Source organism: Malania oleifera, chromosome 6 (assembly GCF_029873635.1).
Source record: "Malania oleifera isolate guangnan ecotype guangnan chromosome 6, ASM2987363v1, whole genome shotgun sequence".
Lineage (NCBI taxonomy): Eukaryota > Viridiplantae > Streptophyta > Magnoliopsida > Santalales > Ximeniaceae > Malania > Malania oleifera.
In genome coordinates, this window is record NC_080422.1 from 97,481,839 (window position 1) to 97,502,385 (window position 20,547).

Here is a 20,547-nt window from a genome sequence, read left to right on the forward strand (position 1 = left end):
AAGAGGGGGAGTTTCTTCCTGAAGAACTGAGGCTTGAAGTGAAGATTTTGCAGATGAACACAAAACAGTATGAGATTGAGCAGAGGGAGGAGATTGTTGAACCAGTCCTAGGTGCTCCCGACGCTGATATGTTGATAGTGGAAGATGTTATAGTAGTGCGTGATCAGTTGATGATATCTTGTAACATGGTTTTAGAAATTTTGGAACAATAGTGTACAATCATGCCCAGGTATGTCCTACATAATTGTGAATCGGATAGGGAGGTGGAGACAAATACTTTGGAGAAACTTCCATTGGAAAAAGGCTATTGTTTGGATGATGATTTACATGTTCCGCTTGTTAAGTTGAAGGATATTAATGGGCAAAGTGAGAAGATGTCTCAACGGGTTATTACCCGTACAAAGAAACTTGATTTATGATTAATACAATTCTAGTGTGGAATGTGTGGGGTTTAGGTGCGTCTAAAAGCCGTTTACAAAAGTTAATGAGGAAATTTTCACCTTCTATTTTGGTTCTTTCAGAGCCATTTTTCTGATAAAAGTTTGATGTCGCAATGGGCTGGCTTTCTAAATTTTTTGAATTTTTGTGCGAATGCATCGGTGGGGGGTAAACTTTGGATGTTTTGGGAAGAGGAAGTGCACTTTGAGTTACAATATATGTCTGATCAAGTTATTTCGGGTATTTTTAGTTCTATGGACCAGAATTTCTTGGCTTCATTTGTTTATGCTAAATGTCGTCAAATAGATCGCCGGGAACGTTGGAATGATTTGGAGTTTGTAAAAATGGATGATTTCCTTTGGTTAGTGGCGGGAGATTTTAATATCATCCGTTCAGATTCGGAAAGTATTGGTGGTCATACGAGGCCATTATCGGCTATGGAGGAATTTAATACTTGCTTGGACATGGTCTTATGGATTTGGTTGTTACTGGCAGCAACATGTCTTGGTGTAATGGTCACAGTAGAAATTGTTGGAATTGGGCAAAACTGGATAGGGTCCTCTATAATTCGACTCTTCTTCAATCTTTGCCAAATATTTATTTTGAGTATGGAAATAGGAGGACTTCAGATTATAACCCATTGATTATTCGGTTTCATAGAAATTTGCATCGGTATGGTCCTTCTCCCTTGAGGTATCAAAAAATGTGGAGCACTCATCACTCCTTAAAGTCTTGCGTGGAGGAAGCCTGGAGGGAGGAGTCCCATGGCAGTTAGACTTGCTGCTAAATTGAAGCATACGAAAGTTGCAATCCGAAATTGGAACAAGCAGGTATTTGGACATGTGCATCAGAACATTAAAAATCTAGAGGAAAGTATGGAGGTTCTAGAGGCTCAGCTTCAGGAAGGGTATTTGTCAGAAATTGAGGAAGATTTCCTCCTTTCTAAACTCGAGTTGGAAGCTTGGGAAAAGAGGGAAGAGATTCGTATTTCTCAGTTAGCCAAAAAGAAGTGGTTGGAGGCGGGGGATAATAATACAAAGTTCTTTCTTGCATTTGTGAACCAAAAGAGAAAGAAGGCTATGATTCATTCATTGAAGCTTCCGAATGGAGAAGTGTTGGATTCTATGGAGGCTGCTCATAAGGGTGTGCTATAAGGTATTTTCAAACTTTCTTAACAGGTGCAGGACCCAGTCAAACAACTTACCTTGATGATATTATATCTTCTATGGTTTCCTGAAGAGGAGAATATTGCTCTTTTTCGTGCTCTGTCCGAGGTGGAGGTAAGGGATGATATTCTTTCTATCCCGAGAAATAGTAAGCCTAGGTCCAGATGGTTTTGATTCTGCTTTTTTCCATGATTGTTGGGATATTGTAAAAGAAGAGGTGATCGATGTAGCTAGAGATTTTTTTGCTGGGTCTCCTCTTCCTAGATTTTATTCTGCATCTTACATTGTTCTAATCCCAAAAGTTCAGAATCCCTAGAGTTTTAACAAGTTCAGGCCTATTAGTCTTTGTAGTGTTATCTACAAAATTTTTTCAAAAATTTTTGTTGCGAGGATGATAGGTTTATTGTTTGCATTGATTTCTTCGGAGCAGGAAGTTTCATTCCTGGTAGATATATAGAATATTACATTGGCACAAGAAATGATTCATTCTCTGCATAAGAAGTCTAATGGTGGAAATGTAATGATCAAAGTAGACATGGCTAAGGCTTATGATAGGATCGATTGGGATTTTTAAACTTGGTTTTGAAAAGCTTTGGATTCTCCCAAAGGTTCTGTGGTTTAGTGGCGAAATGTGTTTCCTCTCCTTGGTTCTCCATTATGATGAATGACACTTATAAAGGTTTCTTTAAACCTTCTCGAGGGCTTCGCCAAGGAGACCCTCTATCTCCTTATCTGTTTATTATTTTACAGGAAATTCTTTCTTGGCTTCTAAAGCAAAAGTTTATGGAGAATAAGATAGGAGCTTGCTATCGTCCTCGTGAGACACTATCAACTCTTTTATTTCACATACTATGAAATTGACGAAACTGTTTGCTCTTGTTATGGAATGATGGCATTCATCTCCTTCAGGAGGTTATAAATGGTTGCTGCAAGAATCATTCTTTGTCATTTGAAGGAGGACTTCCAGCCTCTGTTCCCACTCTATAGGAAGTCTCTGAATATTCTTGAGATTCGAGGATCAAATCTTTTGGGCGGGGGAAAAAGGGGGGGGGGGGGGGGAAGAGAGAGACTTGCAAGAAGCCCAATGCCTAGTCTTAAGATTTCAAGCTTCTGCTCATGGCCCACCAAAATTATAAGCTGTGATTAACCTGCCAAACAAATTAGCAGAGGCTGAGTATTGATCCAATAGTAAGGATGTTACACCTAAATCTGGATGTCACAAGTTCAAGTCTCAGAAGCAGCCTCCTAGAATGTGGAGGGTTGTGTGACGCCCTGATTTTCCTACGAATTTTTTTTTTTTTTTTCAATACAATAAACAGCAATAATCATTCATCTATCAAATATCTCTGATACCATGATAACAATGTCAACCCGGTCCATAGTGGAATATCGGGGATATATCTATTCATAAATACACACTATCCATGCAATAGAATATATAAAGTGTCTTGAGTCCCATATACAATACCAGAGTGCGATAACCTCCACACATATACATATACATATACATCCTCAAAAATCTATAAAATACTCTAGGGGTAATACAAAACATATCCCCGACTCGAAATCACTTACCCTAAATATTAGGGTACTAGATCTCCTCTACCTCGGAGCTCGCCCGCTTGTTTGACTTAATTTCCTGAAATGTTTAAATTCTAGGTGAGACACGTCTCAGTAAGATGGAATAAATTAGTGACTGTGTATGACAACATGAGTTTTGATATATCATAACGCATTCGTTTAAATAATTTTATCAACTGAGAAAAACATACAGATATTTACTCATAATTGTATATATATATATATATATATAAACATAGTTTCATAAGCTTTCATTTCTCTTATTCAGGTTCTAGCTCATGAGTATCCACCAGTATATAACACAACGTGTCTGTAACTCATGGCTGTTCATTTTTTATTTCATTTCTCATATTCATATTCTAGCTCATGAGTATCCACTAGTATATAACACTACGCGTCTGTAATTCATGGCTGTTAATTTTTCATTTCACCTTTCACAAACATTTTCTAGCTCATAAGCATTCACCAATATATAACACTACGCGTCTGTAGCTCATGATTATTTATCACATCTGTAACATAATTATCGCGTCTATAATGAGGAACATCCTGGGGACATTCATGTCATATCTTCATGTATTCACCCCACATGATCGGGTTGTGTGGCCCGAAGGCGGGACCTAACCGTGGTTGGCCTATTAGGTTAGATCAAAACTGTACGTGTCTGTAGTACAATTGGCCTACCCAATCCTGGTTCGGACCCCAGATGGTAACTCTACTCTTTATAGGCCCAATCGACTGTCTTTGCCACACTTTATTTAAGACGTGTGGTTGCACTAACACATATGCTAGCAACAGTACCGTGCTCTCTATATATCTCTGGTCCATCAGGGTTCTTATTTCCACATTTCTGTACTCATATTTCATCATGTTTGTATAATTCTCATCATTTCTGTATAATTCTCATCATATCTGTATACATTTCATTTCATCACATTTGTATAACACATATTTGTGCATATTTCATATCATCATATCTGTATCAAACATGTCTATATATATATCGCATATCGTCATTTCCGTATGAAACATATCTGTATATCACATTTCATCATTTTTGTGTGAGACATATCTGTATGTCTCATTTCATCATTTCTGTAAAACATATCTGTGTATCACATATATCATCATTTCTGTATAAAACATATTTGTATTTCTCATATCTTCATATCTGTATAAAACATACCAGTATATCTTATATTATCATATCTGTATATCTCATAACTTCATTACTGTATAAAATCATATCTATGTTTCTCATAATATCATTTCTTAGTACAAATGATATATTTCAGTATCAATCACATTCCCAGTATAAAACTGTTATTTCATATTCCTCATGCCACACAATTTTGAATTGATAATCATACTATATAATCACAAGGAAAATATCCATATCATAGTTTTCCAAAATAATATACGGTATTCTCAATTTCACATACTTTAAGTCAACCAATTAATTTCCCAAAAATATCTGTTATAACTTATTCCCCTTACCTACTTACTGAGGGGTGCTTGCTAAGATCTGTAAACCCACGCCCGTGGTGTTTGGAGTTCAAAACCCTGAAATCATTTTTCCTCAGTTCAATCAACTCAACTCCAGAATTATAATCATTTAAACATCCCTAGACCCATACACTCCATTTAATTAGTTAAATTCTAAGCAGATAACACAATTATCATCCTTACCTAAACTTTGGAGTGGTGCCTGGAAACCCTAAAACACAAAATTGCTCCAATCAAACAGCGAAGAATCGTCACCAGGATCCCGAAATGGTGTTTTTCAATTGATTCGGGCTTAAATCGGGCACAAAATCGAAGAGAGAAGGGGTGGTGGCTGTAGCCCTAGAGAGAGAGAAATTTGATTTTACTCCAAAAATTATGACTTGGAATTCCTTGTATAGTACACTGACCCACAACAAAACCGTTGACGGTTTGCTCTGAAACCGTCGACGGTTTGGTCTTTAACCAAATCCATTTTCACTGTTTTACCCTTACCTAACTGCGGTAACTCAAAACCGTTGATGGTTTTCTGGCCTCTCACCAAACCGTCGACGGTTTGATTTACACCAAACCAAATTTCCTTCTTTTCTTTATTTTCTCATTATTTAAATTTTTTGGGTCTCTACAGGCTGTGTACGTTCGGCCCTCTCTAGACCACTGGTGAGGCATGGGAGGCTTGTGCACCTGGGTGTTCCATTTGTGAATCAAACTAGGAGTCTAGGTCATTGGACTCATAGCATCCTTAGCAGGGGACTTTAAATTTCAGGAGGGTTTGAATGCAAAATAAATGTTATGTTAAATAGTAAGTTATCTTGAATAAATGTTTGTGGAGCACTGTAATGGTTTTATTTATTTATTTTTATTTTTTATTTTGCTTTTTCTTTTAAACTTCTTTGCATGATTAAAAATATGAACTATACAAGTCCCATATACTGTGCAATTATCATATACATTTCCTTCAACTTATCTTGGTTCTAATTTATGCAACCAATAAATCTATTTTAACATTTTCCAAAGTTTCATTCATTATTTCCATACTTTACTATAAGTTTCCTTTGTTTCCTTAAATCAAAAATGAAATTTCTGTAACTGAGATATTGAAATTTTCATTGGAATCTAATTGAAGTCCTTGCTTGCAACATATCCAGATCTGTTTGAGCATGAACATTTTTTCAAGCGATCTTTCAAGACTCTCCCTTGTCTTTTTCATGATTGTATGGTTCATGCCGAGATTGGCGAAGGACTTATTTGTGGGTAGCGAGGAGTGGTAAGATGATATGGAAGTGGGTCCTTCTCTTTTAGTTTGTGTGGTAGAAGTGGATTATAATTTGGAGAATGAATAGCTGTTGGTAGTGAAAGCCAGATTTTATTATTATTATTTTTTAGCCAAGAACCCTTGTTCTTTGGAATGATTCCTCCCTTTGAAAGCCAGATTTTTTTTTTTTTAGAGACCCCTTTTTCTTTGGAATGATTCCTCCCTTTTTTGCTTCCGAGTGCACTTTTCCATTGACTTCTTGCATTATTTTCTGGATGTGTTAAGCTTTGTTCTTCTTTTGCATGCCTTGCATGGATGGGCTTCTGCTTAGAGTGGAGAAATTAGGATACTATATAGATTTGAATGAGTGATGAATAAGATTATACCTCTGATTATATCACATTTATTTTTCACTCTTTTATTCTGGTAGTGCCTAACTTGTTTGTTGGATGATTGAGTTTTGAATCTTATCCTGCAGAAGTTGTCTTCCCAATCTCACACAGGCTCATCTATTGGAATTTATGGGCCTTAGCGCATAATTTATTCTAATAGTGAATTATAAATCTTTGGTGTCGCAATCAGTAGAATTGTCTATGAATTTGATTACCAAAATGGCGAGGGTGTAGTCTTAAACTTAATCTTTTAGTGGCCTTTAGGTTACCAAATTATTATTAAGTTTGATCAAGAAGGCTGACCCTAGACAAAGTGTATCCTCTCTGTGTGGGAAATGGTAGAGATCAGGATTCTGGTGGAATGATGAGTCTTTCTTTTCAGTTTTTAGATGGCAAGCCATAAATAAGAAGCATATTCTGACACCTCATCTTAGTCATCTGTGTTCAATTTCTATACTGCATCTTCAGACGTTATGTTGAGCATTCTAGTTTCTGTTCCCCAGTATGGCCTTTTCTCTTGCTCCTATGGAGGAAATGCATTATACTTGACAGTCATACAAAATTGCTGATTTATTTTTTATAATGCCTTCCTTTTTCAGGCATGCCTTACACTCAACAGTCCTACAAAGTTAGTGATGTATTTCCTTTCAAATGGATCAATAAGAAGTGGAAGGAAGGTTTCTTTGTTACCTCCATGACTACTGCAGGGAGCAGATGGGGCATCGTAATGTCTAGAAATGCAGGTTTTTCTAATCAGGTATTATATCTTCTGAAATTTTTGGACTATTTAAGGCATAGCATTTCTGAAAACGCATAATCTTGTGTCCTGTATTTTCAGGTTGTTGAACTTGATTTTCTTTACCCAAGTGAAGGGATCCATAGAAGATGGGAAAGTGGATATCGGATTACCTCTACCGCTGCAACAGCAGATCAAGCTGCATTTATACTCAGTTCATTTTCATCAAAGAGAAAATCACTAGATGTGACGCAAGAAACTCTACGAACATCTGCCTTTCCTAGTACCCATGTTAAGGTATATTTTCAATTTTCATTAAGTCATTGGTTATCCAAAAATATTACATAAATAATATAGGCGGTGTTTTAGCTTTTAAATTTTAACAATAGTGATCTTTTAGCAAGTTCGATTTGTGGTCTGTTTTATCATTTTTCGAAAATTTAAAATATGACACGATTTCTAATTTCAATACCATCATCATTATTATTATTTTTAATAATATTTATTGCGTACTGATTTTTTTGTGTTTCTCTTTGCACTTTTTGGTTTTCTTTTGTTGTTTTCTATGTGAGTTCTCAGATTTTTTAAGGGAATGTCTCTTCTCCTTATTCTACATTCATTCTCTATCTCATGAATTTATTTTGCTATTAATTTTTTTTATAAATAATTTCCACCTCCTTGCTTGATTGGTTTGAGTCATTTTTTATTCTAATTTTTATTTTTATTTTTTGTTTTTAATATCGTAATTCTAATACCATGATACTGCAATGGGTGCCCCAGTTTGAGCATAAGTGCTGCTGGGAAAAGGAACAAAGAAAAGAGAAAAGGAAGAAAAATAATGAGGGGGAAGGAGCGTGAGTCATAGCCTTTAATACAAGAATGATGTGAAAAAATTGATTTCTTGTTTGATTTGACTGATTTGTTGGAAAATCATTAATTTGATTTTTTTTTTTCTTTCAAATCCATTAGATGATGTTCCAGTGGTTGGTCAATATCATAAATGGATATTAGACTAACCCCAGTACTGAGCTTGTTTTTTTTATTTTTATTTTTATTATTTTGTTATTTTATTTTATTTTTTTACTGGAGATGTAGATTCTAGGTTGTATTGCGCATGTAGACCAATGAGTTTTGGGTTGTATTTTTTTTTTCCTTTTCTCACTGCCCCTTTCCACCCATGCAAGTTTATAGTAGGAGTTTCTTTTGTTTTTTGAGGGATCATGTCTTTCATTCTTCAAGCTATTATTTTTCTAAGTTTGTCCCAGCCATTTTTGTCAAGTCTAGTTATGAATGATTTTTTAAGAAAAAATTCCCTTTCAACTAATGAATTAGAAAACATTTTTTGGGAGCTAAAAAGAGATGAAAAAATCTTAGCTGCATATAGTATAGTCTATGAAGCACCAACATTTTTCAGGGTGTGCTGTGTTGTTTTGGGCATTGACACTCATGGAACACTCCTTCAATGTGTATTAACACTTTAAAAACACGTCGACAGTTTTGAAGTGTATTTTCAATGTTGGACTTAGATATTTGTTCCAACACTTGTATATGCCTTTCTCAAATTTTTTGACATGTTTATACATATAATATCACATCATATTGCAACTTGTTTTATTCGTTATTCATGAAAGTTATTGTGAAAAATTAAAGGAAGACGAATATATTAAAAAAAACTCTATTAAAAAATTGTACATTTTACAACAATTTACAACCCCTATTTATACTTGTAATTGGGGAACAATGGAATAAATACAAAATTAATCCTAAATTAATTTCCAGCTCCTTTCTATAATAACGAGATTTGCTGACTTTTCTCAAAAGGAAATATCACGTAATTGGGGCCTCATGTTTGCTCCTTGATTTGCAGTCTTCCTCAACACTCCCCCTCAAGTTGGCGTGGATATTTATAACACCCAACTTGCTGAGTAGGTAGTTAAATTGTGCAACTCCAAGAGCTTTGGTAAATAAATCAGTGGGTTGCTGGCTTGTGTGCGTGCATATGGATTGTTTGAATGATCCCATTTTGGAGTTTTTCTTGAACCACATGACAATCTATCTCGATATGCTTGGTTCATTCATGAAACACTGGATTTGAGGCTATATGTATAGCAGCTTTGTTATCTCAGTACAATCTGACTGGTTGAGAATATGTCACTGCAAGATTTGAGAGTAAAGATTTTAACCAAGTGACCTCACAGCATGTAGAGGCCATAGATCTATACTCTGCTTCAGTTGAGGAGTGAGAGACCGTTGTTTGCTTCTTGGTTTTCCAGGAAATGAGTGGTTTTCTGAGTAGGATGCAATACCTGGTGACTAATCGTCTAGTGTCCCTCCAGCGTGCCCAATTTGCATCACAGTATGCATGGAGTTGAATTTCATTAGAAGCCAACAAGAAAAGCCCTTGGCTTGGAGATTTCTTAATGTACCGTAAGATTCTGTGTGCTACATCCAAGTGTGGTATACGTGGCTTGTCCATAAACTGACTTAGTACATGTACTGAATAGACTAAGTCTGGTCTTGTGACAACCAAATAAATCAGTCTTCCAACAAGTCATCTATATGATGAAGGGTCTGTAATGAGTTCACCTTCACTCTCGCTGAGTGCAAGGTTTTGTTCCATGGGAAAGTTGCTAGGCTTAGCTCCAAGGAAGCCAGCGTCTTCCAATATCTTAAGGGCATACTTCCTCAAAGACAGAAATATTCCCTTAGCTGAACGAGCCACTTCAATTCCCAAGAAATACTTGAGAATTCCCAGATCTTTGAGCTTGAAGTGGTTACTTAGAAGTTTCTTGACCGCATTGATCTGCTCCAAACTATTTCCTGCAACGATAATATCATCCACATATACTAAAATGGCAGTGAAATTGTTCTTGTAGGATCCGATGAAAAGTGAGTAATCTGCCTTGGACTGTGAATATCCTGCATCAATAAGGGTGGATGAGAGCTTGACATACCATTGCCTCGAGGCTTGTTTAAGGCCATAGAGAGACTTAATAAGCTTGCATACTCTAGTCTACCCCTTTCGTCTGAATCCCGGTAGAAGCTGCATGTATACTTCTTCTAGATCTCCATAGAGGAAAGCGTTGTTGACATTAAGCTGATGAAGATGTCAGTTATGCATGGAAGCAAGTGCCAGAATGGTGCGAATGGTGGTCATCTTGGCGACTGGAGCAAATGTCTCGGTGTAGTCAATGCCTCGTTGACTGTAACCCTTGGCAATGAGGCGAGCCTTTTATCGTTCGATATATCCATCTGGATTGTATTTAATCTTATAGACCCATTTACATCCAATAGGCTTCTTACTAGGAGGGAGAGGAGTGAGGATCCAGGTATTGTTGAGCTCGAGAGCATCAATCTCAACACGCATAGCAGTACGCCAGTTTGGATCGGTCATGGCCTGCAAGAAAGATTGTGGTTCTTTGGCAAGAGAGATAGCCGTGGTGAAGGCATGGTGAATAGGAGTTAAGCGGGAATAAGAAAGGTAATCAGTGAGAGGATAAGGAGTACTTGATGAACGGACCAGCGCAGAGTCAGATGATTGAGTGGGCGGTCGAGATGGTAGAACCTGTTCCACATGAAAATCCTTCAAGTATGTCGGTGGCTTAGTGGGACGACTAGATTGTCGGGGCACTGGAGAAGGAGATGTTGATGGTGATGGTGATGGTGGCGGAATAGGAGATGGTGATGGTGACGGAATGGGAGATAGGTCATCTAGAATATGGTAAAGGGAAAATACAGGACAAGATAGTACAGGTTCTGTAGGTTCAGGTTTAGAAAAGGCAAAAGGAAAAGTATCTTCATGAAAAATGACATCTCGGGAGACAAAAGACTTTCTGTGTGCTAAGATTATAAAGTCGGTACCCCTTTTGACCATACGGGTAACCAGGGAAGACATATTGGATGGCTCGTGGGTCGAATTTGGCTGGGTTCTGAGAGTGAGTGGAAGCAAAACACAAGCATCCAAATACCTTCAAGTGAGTATATGTGGGTTTGACACCATGCAATTTTTCATAAGGAGATAAACCACTCAAAACAGGAGAAGTTGTGCGGTTAATGAGATAGGTAGCAGTAAGAATAGCATCCCCCTAGAAGTGTGTAGGCATATGTGCTTGAAAGAGTAAGGAGCGGGCAACATTGAGGAGATGACGATGTTTGCGTTCAACCACTCCGTTTTGTTGAGTGGAGACACAACTGGTTTGGTGGACAATACCCTTGGGTGCATAAAATGTGGGCATGTGAAACTTTGGCCCATTATCACTTCGTATGATTTTGATGGTGGAATAGAATTGGTTTTCAACGAGATAAATGAAAGATTGCAAGAAAGAACGAGTGTCAGATTTGTGGTGCATTAAATAAACCCAAGTACTAGGGGTAAAATCGTCAACAATAGTGAGAAAATAACGTGCACCAATAATAGAAGGGGTGCGATAAGCCCCCCAAATGTCAACATGTAGTAATTCAAAAGGTTTATGGGAAGAAATAGAACTACTTGGAAATGGAGCACGAGTTTGTTTAGCCAATGGGCAAATTAAACACGGTTGCAAATCAGAAGTACAAATTTCTAGTTCTTTATTGGAAAGAAAAGACAAGTTTTTATTGGAAAAATGTCGTAAACGTTGATGCCAAATATGAGAAGTTGAAGTGGAGGTGGCCGCCTAACAACAAGCTTTTTTGGTGTTTGCAAAGTGGTAGAGGGGTAGAGGTCGCCCCGCTCTATTCCCATCCCAATCATCTTCATCGAGCGTAGGTCCCAAGTAAAACAGAAATCAGAAGAAAAGATAATGAGACAATGGTGTATTTTGCATAACTTACGAACATAAATTATGTTGAAATGAAAGGCTTGGACACAAAGAACATTATTTAAAGTGAGAGTTGGAGAGAATCGAACTAATCCAATATGAGTAACTGTGGCATGGGAGCCATCTGGTAATTGAACTGTCTAACCACGGATTGGAAAAGATTGGGTCAGAATAGTGGGTGTGTAAACCATATAGTCGGTTGCACCACTGTCAAGAATCCACAGATGATCACTATTGGGCATACCTACCAATAAAGAGCCGACACTACCTACTTGGTGTGCCATGGATTGCGGAGGGGTGGAATTGTTGAGAATAGCCACGAGGAAAAATGAAATCTCTCAAATGAAACACTTTTTTTTTTATAAAATTTTTGGAAGAATTGATTCCCCACTCATTTGAATATTTTAAATATTTTAAATATTGATTTGACTTGATCCTTTGGAAGAATTGATTCTCCACTCAGTTGAATATTTTATCTATTCAAAATATTGATTTGCCTTGATCCATAAAGCTGTCAGTGGGTCACTTCGGAATTGCTCTTCAAAGTTGAGTGGAATTAATGGTGGGATTTAGAGCCCACTTTTGGCGTGGGTTGGCTAGGCACAGATCTGTAGGAGGTCATCTTCAACCTCTAATTTAGACGAATCAGTCTAATTTAGACGAATCAGCGTGTTCTCTGCTTTGTTGAAGACGACGACGTAGACGATTAGGAGATGACGTCAAATCGGACGGCAGATCTACGAAGGGGCAGATCTGAAAGTGCAACAAGCTGATTGAGGAAGACAACATCAGAAAGTTGACGGAGACACCGATGACAATGTTGAATACTTCAGCAAAGAACAACAATAGAGACAACTACGTTGGAGGTCATTGATAGCAGAGACGAAGATGAGATAGACAGCGAAGGAGTGACGGTTCGTTCATTGTCGTTGATGGCGGAGCTAGTGGTGAGATCACTGGACAATCGGAGCATAGGTTGGACGAACCTGGCTCTAATACCATGTGAAAAATTAAAGGAAGAAGAATATATAAAAAAAAAACTCCGTTAAAAAATTGTATATCTTACAACAATTTACAACCCCTATTTATGCTTGTAATTGGGGAACAATGGAATAAATACAAAATTAATCCTGAATTAATTTTCAGCTCCTTTCTATAATAACGAGATTTGCTAACTTTTCTCAAAAGAAAATATCATGTAATTGGGGCCTCATGTTTGCTCATTGATTTGTGGTTTTCCTCAACAGTTATTATTGTGAAAGAACAACCAAATTGTAGGTTTTTTGGAAAAAAAAAAGTACATTTAACTTGTCCCACATTTACGATGAAAGAAGTGATGTATTGAGAATTTTTATAATATGAAGAAGAAGCAAGAAGATGCAAGTGTATTTATATTGATTATATTTTAATTAGTGTTATGTAAATATAAAAAAATTAATATTAGTCATATGTGGTATGTTTAAATATGATATCATATAATTTTTAATTTGTATGTCATTCCCATGTTGTGTCCTATACATTTACGGCTTGCTTGTCTAGTTATCCATGTCATGTAACTCGTGCTTTACCCGTGTCCGTGTTTGTATCTGTTAGATTACCACTTTACCTAAGAGCTTTATTAGCTGTCAGGTTGTGGCCACGTGTAGCCCAATTGCACGTGGAGAGATAAAACATAAGATAAACAGCACTCATCTCAGGGAATAAGATAATTCTTAACAAAAACATTAAATGCGAGCTACGAGATTAGAACTCAGGACCTCTTGGAAACCATAGCTTAGATACCATTTTAGATTACCACTTACCTAAAAGCCTAAGTTAGGTTGTGGGCCAGCAATGTATATCAATCCTTAACAGTATCCATATTTCATATGAAGATTATATAAAGTTATTCATGGAACAATTGAGTTGGAGTTGGATGCAAAGGAAGCAGTCAATCATTATTTTTTTGTCATATATATGTTTGTAGAAAGGAAATTTGTGTGGACCCGTTCCCGTTATTTTGGTACCATTTGTGCTTGCATGCATACTTAATGCTTATGCAAATGGCTGGCATACTTAATTTTTGCATGTCATACTTATACCCTAGAAGATAGTAAAACTAATGCATCCATCTGTATGTGGTAGGATAAGTGGTCAAAGAATTTGTATATTGCGTCCATATGTTATGGTAGAACAGTGTCTTGAAGACTGAAATGGGAGCGCAGAGAGAACAGACTGCTTGCAGGTTAGAGTCAGGTAGCTTTTCCAGACCTTGCTACATGTTTACTTTCATAATTTTCATTATCCAATTGTAAGGCCACTAAGTGGTCGATGATGATATTCTGGCCTATATTGCAACGGGGTTGACAGCATGTCTGTAGATGAAACTGGTTTTCTCACTTACATTTACATATGTTGTCCACAGTGCATTCTAATGATGGATTTAGTTTGTGTTTCTCTTGGCATCTTGGGATAGAAATTCTGCCATCACCATGGATTCAAATGCTGAAGTTTTGTCGTGTTAAGTATCTGTATCCACACTGATTTTTACACTGTTAGAGAATAACATAAATTGGAAATTTTTTCCTACATCTACAATCATATTTTGTGCATCATTCTCATAGTGAGCTTGTTTAGCTGGATTTCAAATCAACTGGCAGAAGCATGGTTTTGTTCCATAGCTCTTTGTGTGGATTGTTGGTTGGGAGTGGGATGACTTCCAATTGTAGTATGACACGCTTAAATGTGAATTGTTTGTTGGAGATTGATGACTCTGAGAACTAACTTAAATTAGCATGGTTGTATTATGACTCTTTTTGTGAATTATTACTGGGGAATGAGATGGCTTCGAGTTGTAGTATATGACTCTTTATGTGAATTTGTTTGTTAGAAGTGGGATGACTTCATGAACTATCTCAAATTTGTGTTTGTAGTGTATTCCATTGTGAACTATCAATTGCAGTAAAGTTTCCTGAAAATTACCCGACACTTTTAGACTGAATATTCTCTGACAGTTCCATTTATTTTTTGGGGTGTAAAAAAATTCAAGTTATTAGTGGTACCAATTAACAACCCCCAGAATACTCCTTAACCAGATTCACTGTTTTTTAATACTGTCATGAATTTTGGAGCTTATAAAAGTCTTCACTTTCCAAACTTCTTGGCAGCTCTATTGTTTATTTGAGCATTATTTCACCCATTTCAACTTAGTCTTTAATATATTTGGACATAAAACTGTGCATCTGAGCAGCCTTATCATGAACTGGCCCTTTTATGGAAGTCCAACTTCTAATACTGAGCCCCAAAAACACAAATAGATGAACTTAATTCCTCACACAACCACCACAAAATATGAAAGAAAGAAAATAGACCTAAAATCTGTTCACTCGTGGAGTACGGTATAAGAACGAAACCTGCAATTTGCTTCTTGTGTACTGGCATGCATTAAGATTAAAAGTTGCCTTAATTGCTGAATTTGCTTCTCTAAATAAAGCTACTGGCAAAATATGTCCTTAATCAAAGTAGTTTAACACTCGTAATGTTTACCACTCTGCCCCACAGTAATTTCTTGTTACATCTTGTTACTATTATTTTGCACATGCAGGTTGGTGGTTTGCCTGAACGTGTCTCTGGCCATCTGATTCTAAGCAACATATAGGATTGGGAACACATAATCGGCAGGGTATGTGTGGGCAAATTACTTATTCAGAGGATGGTTTCTTGTATTGATTGTAGAGAAGCTCCGCGTGACTGTGGCGAAGTGACAACCTATCAATAATAGACCGTTTTTGAATAGGGTTGCAGTCTAGAACCTGGAAAGTTTGTGAGATTCTCATAGAATGGGAGATCAGACATGTTTTTTCACTTCAGTTTGGTATGGGAGGGAATCTTGGATCACTGGTCTGAAAAGTGTGACTTCGCAGATCTAGAAGCAGTTCATCTTGAAAGTGCTTGTGCCATTTCCTGGGGCAAACCACGAGGAATTTCAATCCACAAAGGTATTTTCATTATCTCATGCAGTAGCTGTGTACAAATGGGGAACTGTATCTATTGTTAATGGTTAAAGTAACTTCATTATAATGGAGTGTTTCACACAACCCATTGCCCATTGCTTGGGATTTGAAATAGGTTTATCCTTGTGTTCAACAAAACAGTGAAAGTCATTGAACAAATGTAAACTTCTCTCTCTCTCTCTCTCTCTCTCTCTCTCTCTCTCTGCTGGAAATCGTTGTATTGTCTTCTTTGGTGCTGTTGTAATATTCTTATTAATGTGAAGCAAAAGCAAACCTGTGATCCTTTTTGGGCAGGAAGAGACGCTTTCATTCATTTTCATGTGCATGCTCGAGTGACAATGGTCCCAACTTTGAAATATATTATTTGAGGGCACCTTTAGATTCCTTGTCCTCATTGTATAGGGTCACCATCTTCCCCTCTCGTCCCCCCTCAATCATAATAATCTTTTTCAGTTGTACCACAACTTTAGACCACCTCTAAGAGCCACACAACTCGCAGTCCCTTAGTTCTTTGCTGCTGTCTTTTTCTCCTGTTCTAGTTTCATAATCAATTATATTTTAGTGCTATTGTTTTATCTTACTGCGTCTGTTAAGATTCAAACAATGTAAGGTTGCAAGTCTGTGAGTCAGTTTATAGGCAGTATTTTTTTTACGTTTCCAAAATTGCGTACACTTAGTCGTGTGTTGTGATAGTAAGATATAATCGTTTAAATTTGGTTCGTGAAATATCAATTCTTTATAATTAATTATGTTATGGTGGAAGAAATTGATACTTCACACAAACCCATGCTATTATGATAGAGCAAATGGCAATGTAAAAATTTTTAGGGACTATCTTCTTATTTCTAGGAATAGATATTGTATAACTTTTGCTCAAGTGACTAGTAAATTATTATATTTTTATCATTTATATATTGTATAACTTTTGCACAAGTGACTAATAAATTGTTATATTTTTATCATTTATCTTTAATACTATAAAGAGAATTCTCCTTTTGGGGTCATCATTCAAAAATATTAAATTTGTTTCTATAACTATTAGTGGTTATTTTAAAATGCTCATTTAACTACTCATAATTATTTCAAAATATCCTTATAATGATGTTAAATTTATCTCTGCGATAATTCATAATTGTTCTAAAATGCTCCTATTGTTATAAAGTAATGTAGAAATTAATAATAAAATAAATTGAGACGAGCTGAAAAATAAATGAAGACGAGACTGAATTTTATGTTGTTCGGAGGATTGAATCAAAACTTCACTATTTTAGGAAGAATTACAAGATGATTTGGAGCCGGCTTTATACAAAATATCTATCTTCTCTTTATCCCTCATCTTCTCTAATCCTTTCTATATGCTCCTCAGTTCAAGCATGCAATATGTATATATAAACATGTTATATGTATATATATTCAAATGAGAGGGAGGGGGCGTCCTTTTATAGGACAATAAGGATGGGAAGAAGTTTATGGTGGTGGGAAAACGAAGGGATGACAACCATTAACCCCTTATGGTTTTCATAACACTTCCCCTTAGATGTCACCTATATCAATCATTTTGGTAAGATCTTTAAGATGTCTAATACTGATAAGATGAACCAATTTTTTGAATGTTATAGTAGAAAAAACTTTGGTGAACATATATGTTAGATTGTAACTTGATTTGATCTACTGAAAATCTATATCACCATTCTTCAAGAGTTCATGTGTATAGAAGAATTTTGGAGAGATATGCTTCGTTTTATCACCCTTTATGTATCCTCCTCTCAGTTGAGCTATGCATGCAGCGTTGTCTTCATATAAAACTGTTCTTGATTGATTGAAAATCACAATTTTCTTGGATATGAGAGATCGTTGATCTGAGCCACACGCATTCTCTATTAGCTTCATAGATAGCTAGTATTTCAGAATGTTTGGAGAATATTGCTGTAATCGTCTACTTTACTCTCAAATAGCATTGAATGTGTTTAATTTCATTATAGTGTTACCGAGTAGGAGCAGAGTTATATCTTACCAGTAGATTTATAGCAAATGCAATTTCGGGTCTTGTACAATTTGTTAGATACATCAAAGAGCCGACAACACTTAAATATGATATTTCAGGACCAAGTAATTCCTCCCCCTCATCACGATGTTTAAATTATATGATACTTTAGGATTAAGTAATTCCTCCCCCTCATCATGAGGTTGAAATTGATCTTTCTTAACTTAATCACACCATCATTGGAGATCTCAAAGGATGAATTTTATCCATATTTAGATTGATGAATAAGAATTCCGCCATTTACATGTTCAATCTGGTAGGTCAAGACAATATTTTGTCTTCCCCAAAATTTTCATCTCAAATTTTGCCATTATCAATTTTAGTGAGTTCTTCAGGAGTTCCAATTAATTTCAAATTATCAACATAAACAACAATTATAACAAATCTGGATTCTGATAAAAACGCATGGACAAATTAGATCATTTATGAATCCTTCTTTCACAAGGTACTCAATCGATTGTACCACATGTGTCCAGATTGATTTAATCCATATAAAGAACATTGAAGTTTAATTGAATATAAATTTATGGGTTTTGCTTCTGGCAATTTAAATTCTTCAGAGATTTTTCATATAAATTTTACTATCCAACGATCCATGTTGTTATTACGTCCATATGACGCATGCTCAGTCATTTAGCGACTACTAGCCCAATTAAGAATTTGAAAGTTCCATCCATTACAGGAGAATATGTCTCCTCATAATAAATTCCGGGTTTCTGCGAGAAACCTTGTGCCACAAGCATTGCTTTATATCAAGTAGTTTCATTATTTTCATTTCGCTTGCACACAAATACCCATTTGTATCCAATGGGTTGGACATCTTCTGGTTTCTGGACCATAGGTTCAAAAATTTCTTTTTTTGATAAAGAGTTTAATTCTGATGTAATAGTCTCTTTCCATTTTGGTCAATCACTTCTATATTGACATTCATTAATAGATTTAGGTTTATTATCCTTATTACTTTTGGCAATGTTATCATTATTTCTGGTAATGCTATTACTTATGGTAATGCGATTACTTCTAGTAATGTGATAATTACTTCTGGTAATATCAGTACATGATCTTCATTACTTTTGGTAATATTATTTTGGATTCTTATTATTTCTGGTAATATTAGTAGCTATTGCATATGCAAATATGTTTTGACAACAACTTTATTTCTATTCTACATTTCTCCTATGTAATTAATTGAGATCTGATTATCATTTTTAGGTACTTGTCCCTTTTCAAGGGATGTTTCTTTAGGAGTTTTCTCTTTAGGAGTTTCTTCTTCAGGAGGAGTTTTCTCTTCAGGAGATTCCTTAATAGGAATTTTCTTTTTTAGGAGAAATGAGTTTATGAATATCAAATGGATTATTCATCTATGTAACATCTTCTAGAGTGTTTATAAATTTCAATTTTCTCCTTTTGGGAGTTTTATCTTTTGCACCAACAGGTCTTCCACACTTAATTTGCAGCTTAGGTTTATTAACCAGCTATTGTTCTTCAGGGACATCAATACGTGCTAGAATATTTACAACAGATATATGAGATTTTAATATGACCTTAGTATCTGCAAAACAATCTGGTAATTGATTTGTAATCTCTTATAAATGTATAATCTATTGAACTTCAAGTTCACTATATGATTTATGAGAGAATCTAAATAAGATAAATTCATTGCATTCCATATGATTTCATGTTGTGCTTCAGATACTGATTTTGCTCCCCCTAATATAGGGAATACTGCTTCATTAAAGTGACAATTAATTTCCTTTAAGTTAGAACAAGTAGTGCACATGAAATCAGTTGATAAAAGAATCTTTTGGTTCTTTAGTGGATGACCGTGTGAATTTTTAATGATTTTTCGTATTGTTACATCTCTAGGATGTACAAGATAATCATGTCAAAGTGTAAATAACTTCAGGTTATCGCACTTATGGTGCAAGACATTATATAATTTTACTGCTGCTTTAATCTTTAGATAATACAGTACAGAAGATAAAGTTATCAATTTTTCTAAAATCTATTTCTTCCCATAAATAATAGAAGTAATATAAAGAAATTCTTTACTACTTTTATTTGTAGTTTAAATGTGATATCATTGATTACCCGCTTTTGGGGGTCATTCCTTTTTTGGGAGTTATTCCTCTTCTAGGGGATCGTAACCTCATGTTTCGATGCCAGCGATTATTTCAATTACGACCACAACCATGTCCATGACCATACCTTTGACCTCGTCCTCGACCACAAAATGTTTTCATATCCACTTCAGGGAATAGGATTGAACTAGTTTGACGAGTTTGGTAATATTTTATCTAAAACTCGTTATTTTGCTAAGCAACAAAAAGACATGATATGAATTCAAAGAATTTACTTCATATCCCTATATTGCTGCTGCATGAGCATATTAGTGGGATGGAAAGTTGTAAAAGTCTTTTCAAGCATGTTTTCGTCAGTAATATTTTTACCACATAGTTTTAACTTCGAGTTAATTTTATGTAGAGTTGAATTATATTTATTGTTTATTTTAAAATCTTGCAACTTCAGGTGCAACCATTCATATCGAACTTTTAGTAAAATTTGATGGTCGAATATATCCTTTTAAAATATTCTGTAGCATAAGTGTGTCTTTGACAACGATCACCATTGATCACCAATT

At 35.8% G+C, this 20,547-nt stretch overlaps 1 protein-coding gene across 2 annotated transcripts in view; it reads left to right on the plus strand.

The window, feature by feature from the left end:
- LOC131158121 (casein kinase 1-like protein HD16) overlaps window positions 1-16,175 on the plus strand; it is a 28,689-nt gene extending 12,514 nt beyond the window's left edge. For both annotated transcript variants that reach the window (XM_058112743.1, XM_058112744.1), the window contains exons 15-18: window positions 6,935-7,092; window positions 7,174-7,368; window positions 13,995-14,105; window positions 15,454-16,175. In XM_058112743.1, the coding sequence (XP_057968726.1) occupies window positions 6,935-7,092; window positions 7,174-7,368; window positions 13,995-14,054 (413 nt within the window). In that variant the 3' untranslated portion in view covers window positions 14,055-14,105; window positions 15,454-16,175. The remainder of the gene's footprint in view (window positions 1-6,934; window positions 7,093-7,173; window positions 7,369-13,994; window positions 14,106-15,453) is intronic.
- The last annotated feature ends 4,372 nt before the right edge of the window (window positions 16,176-20,547 follow it).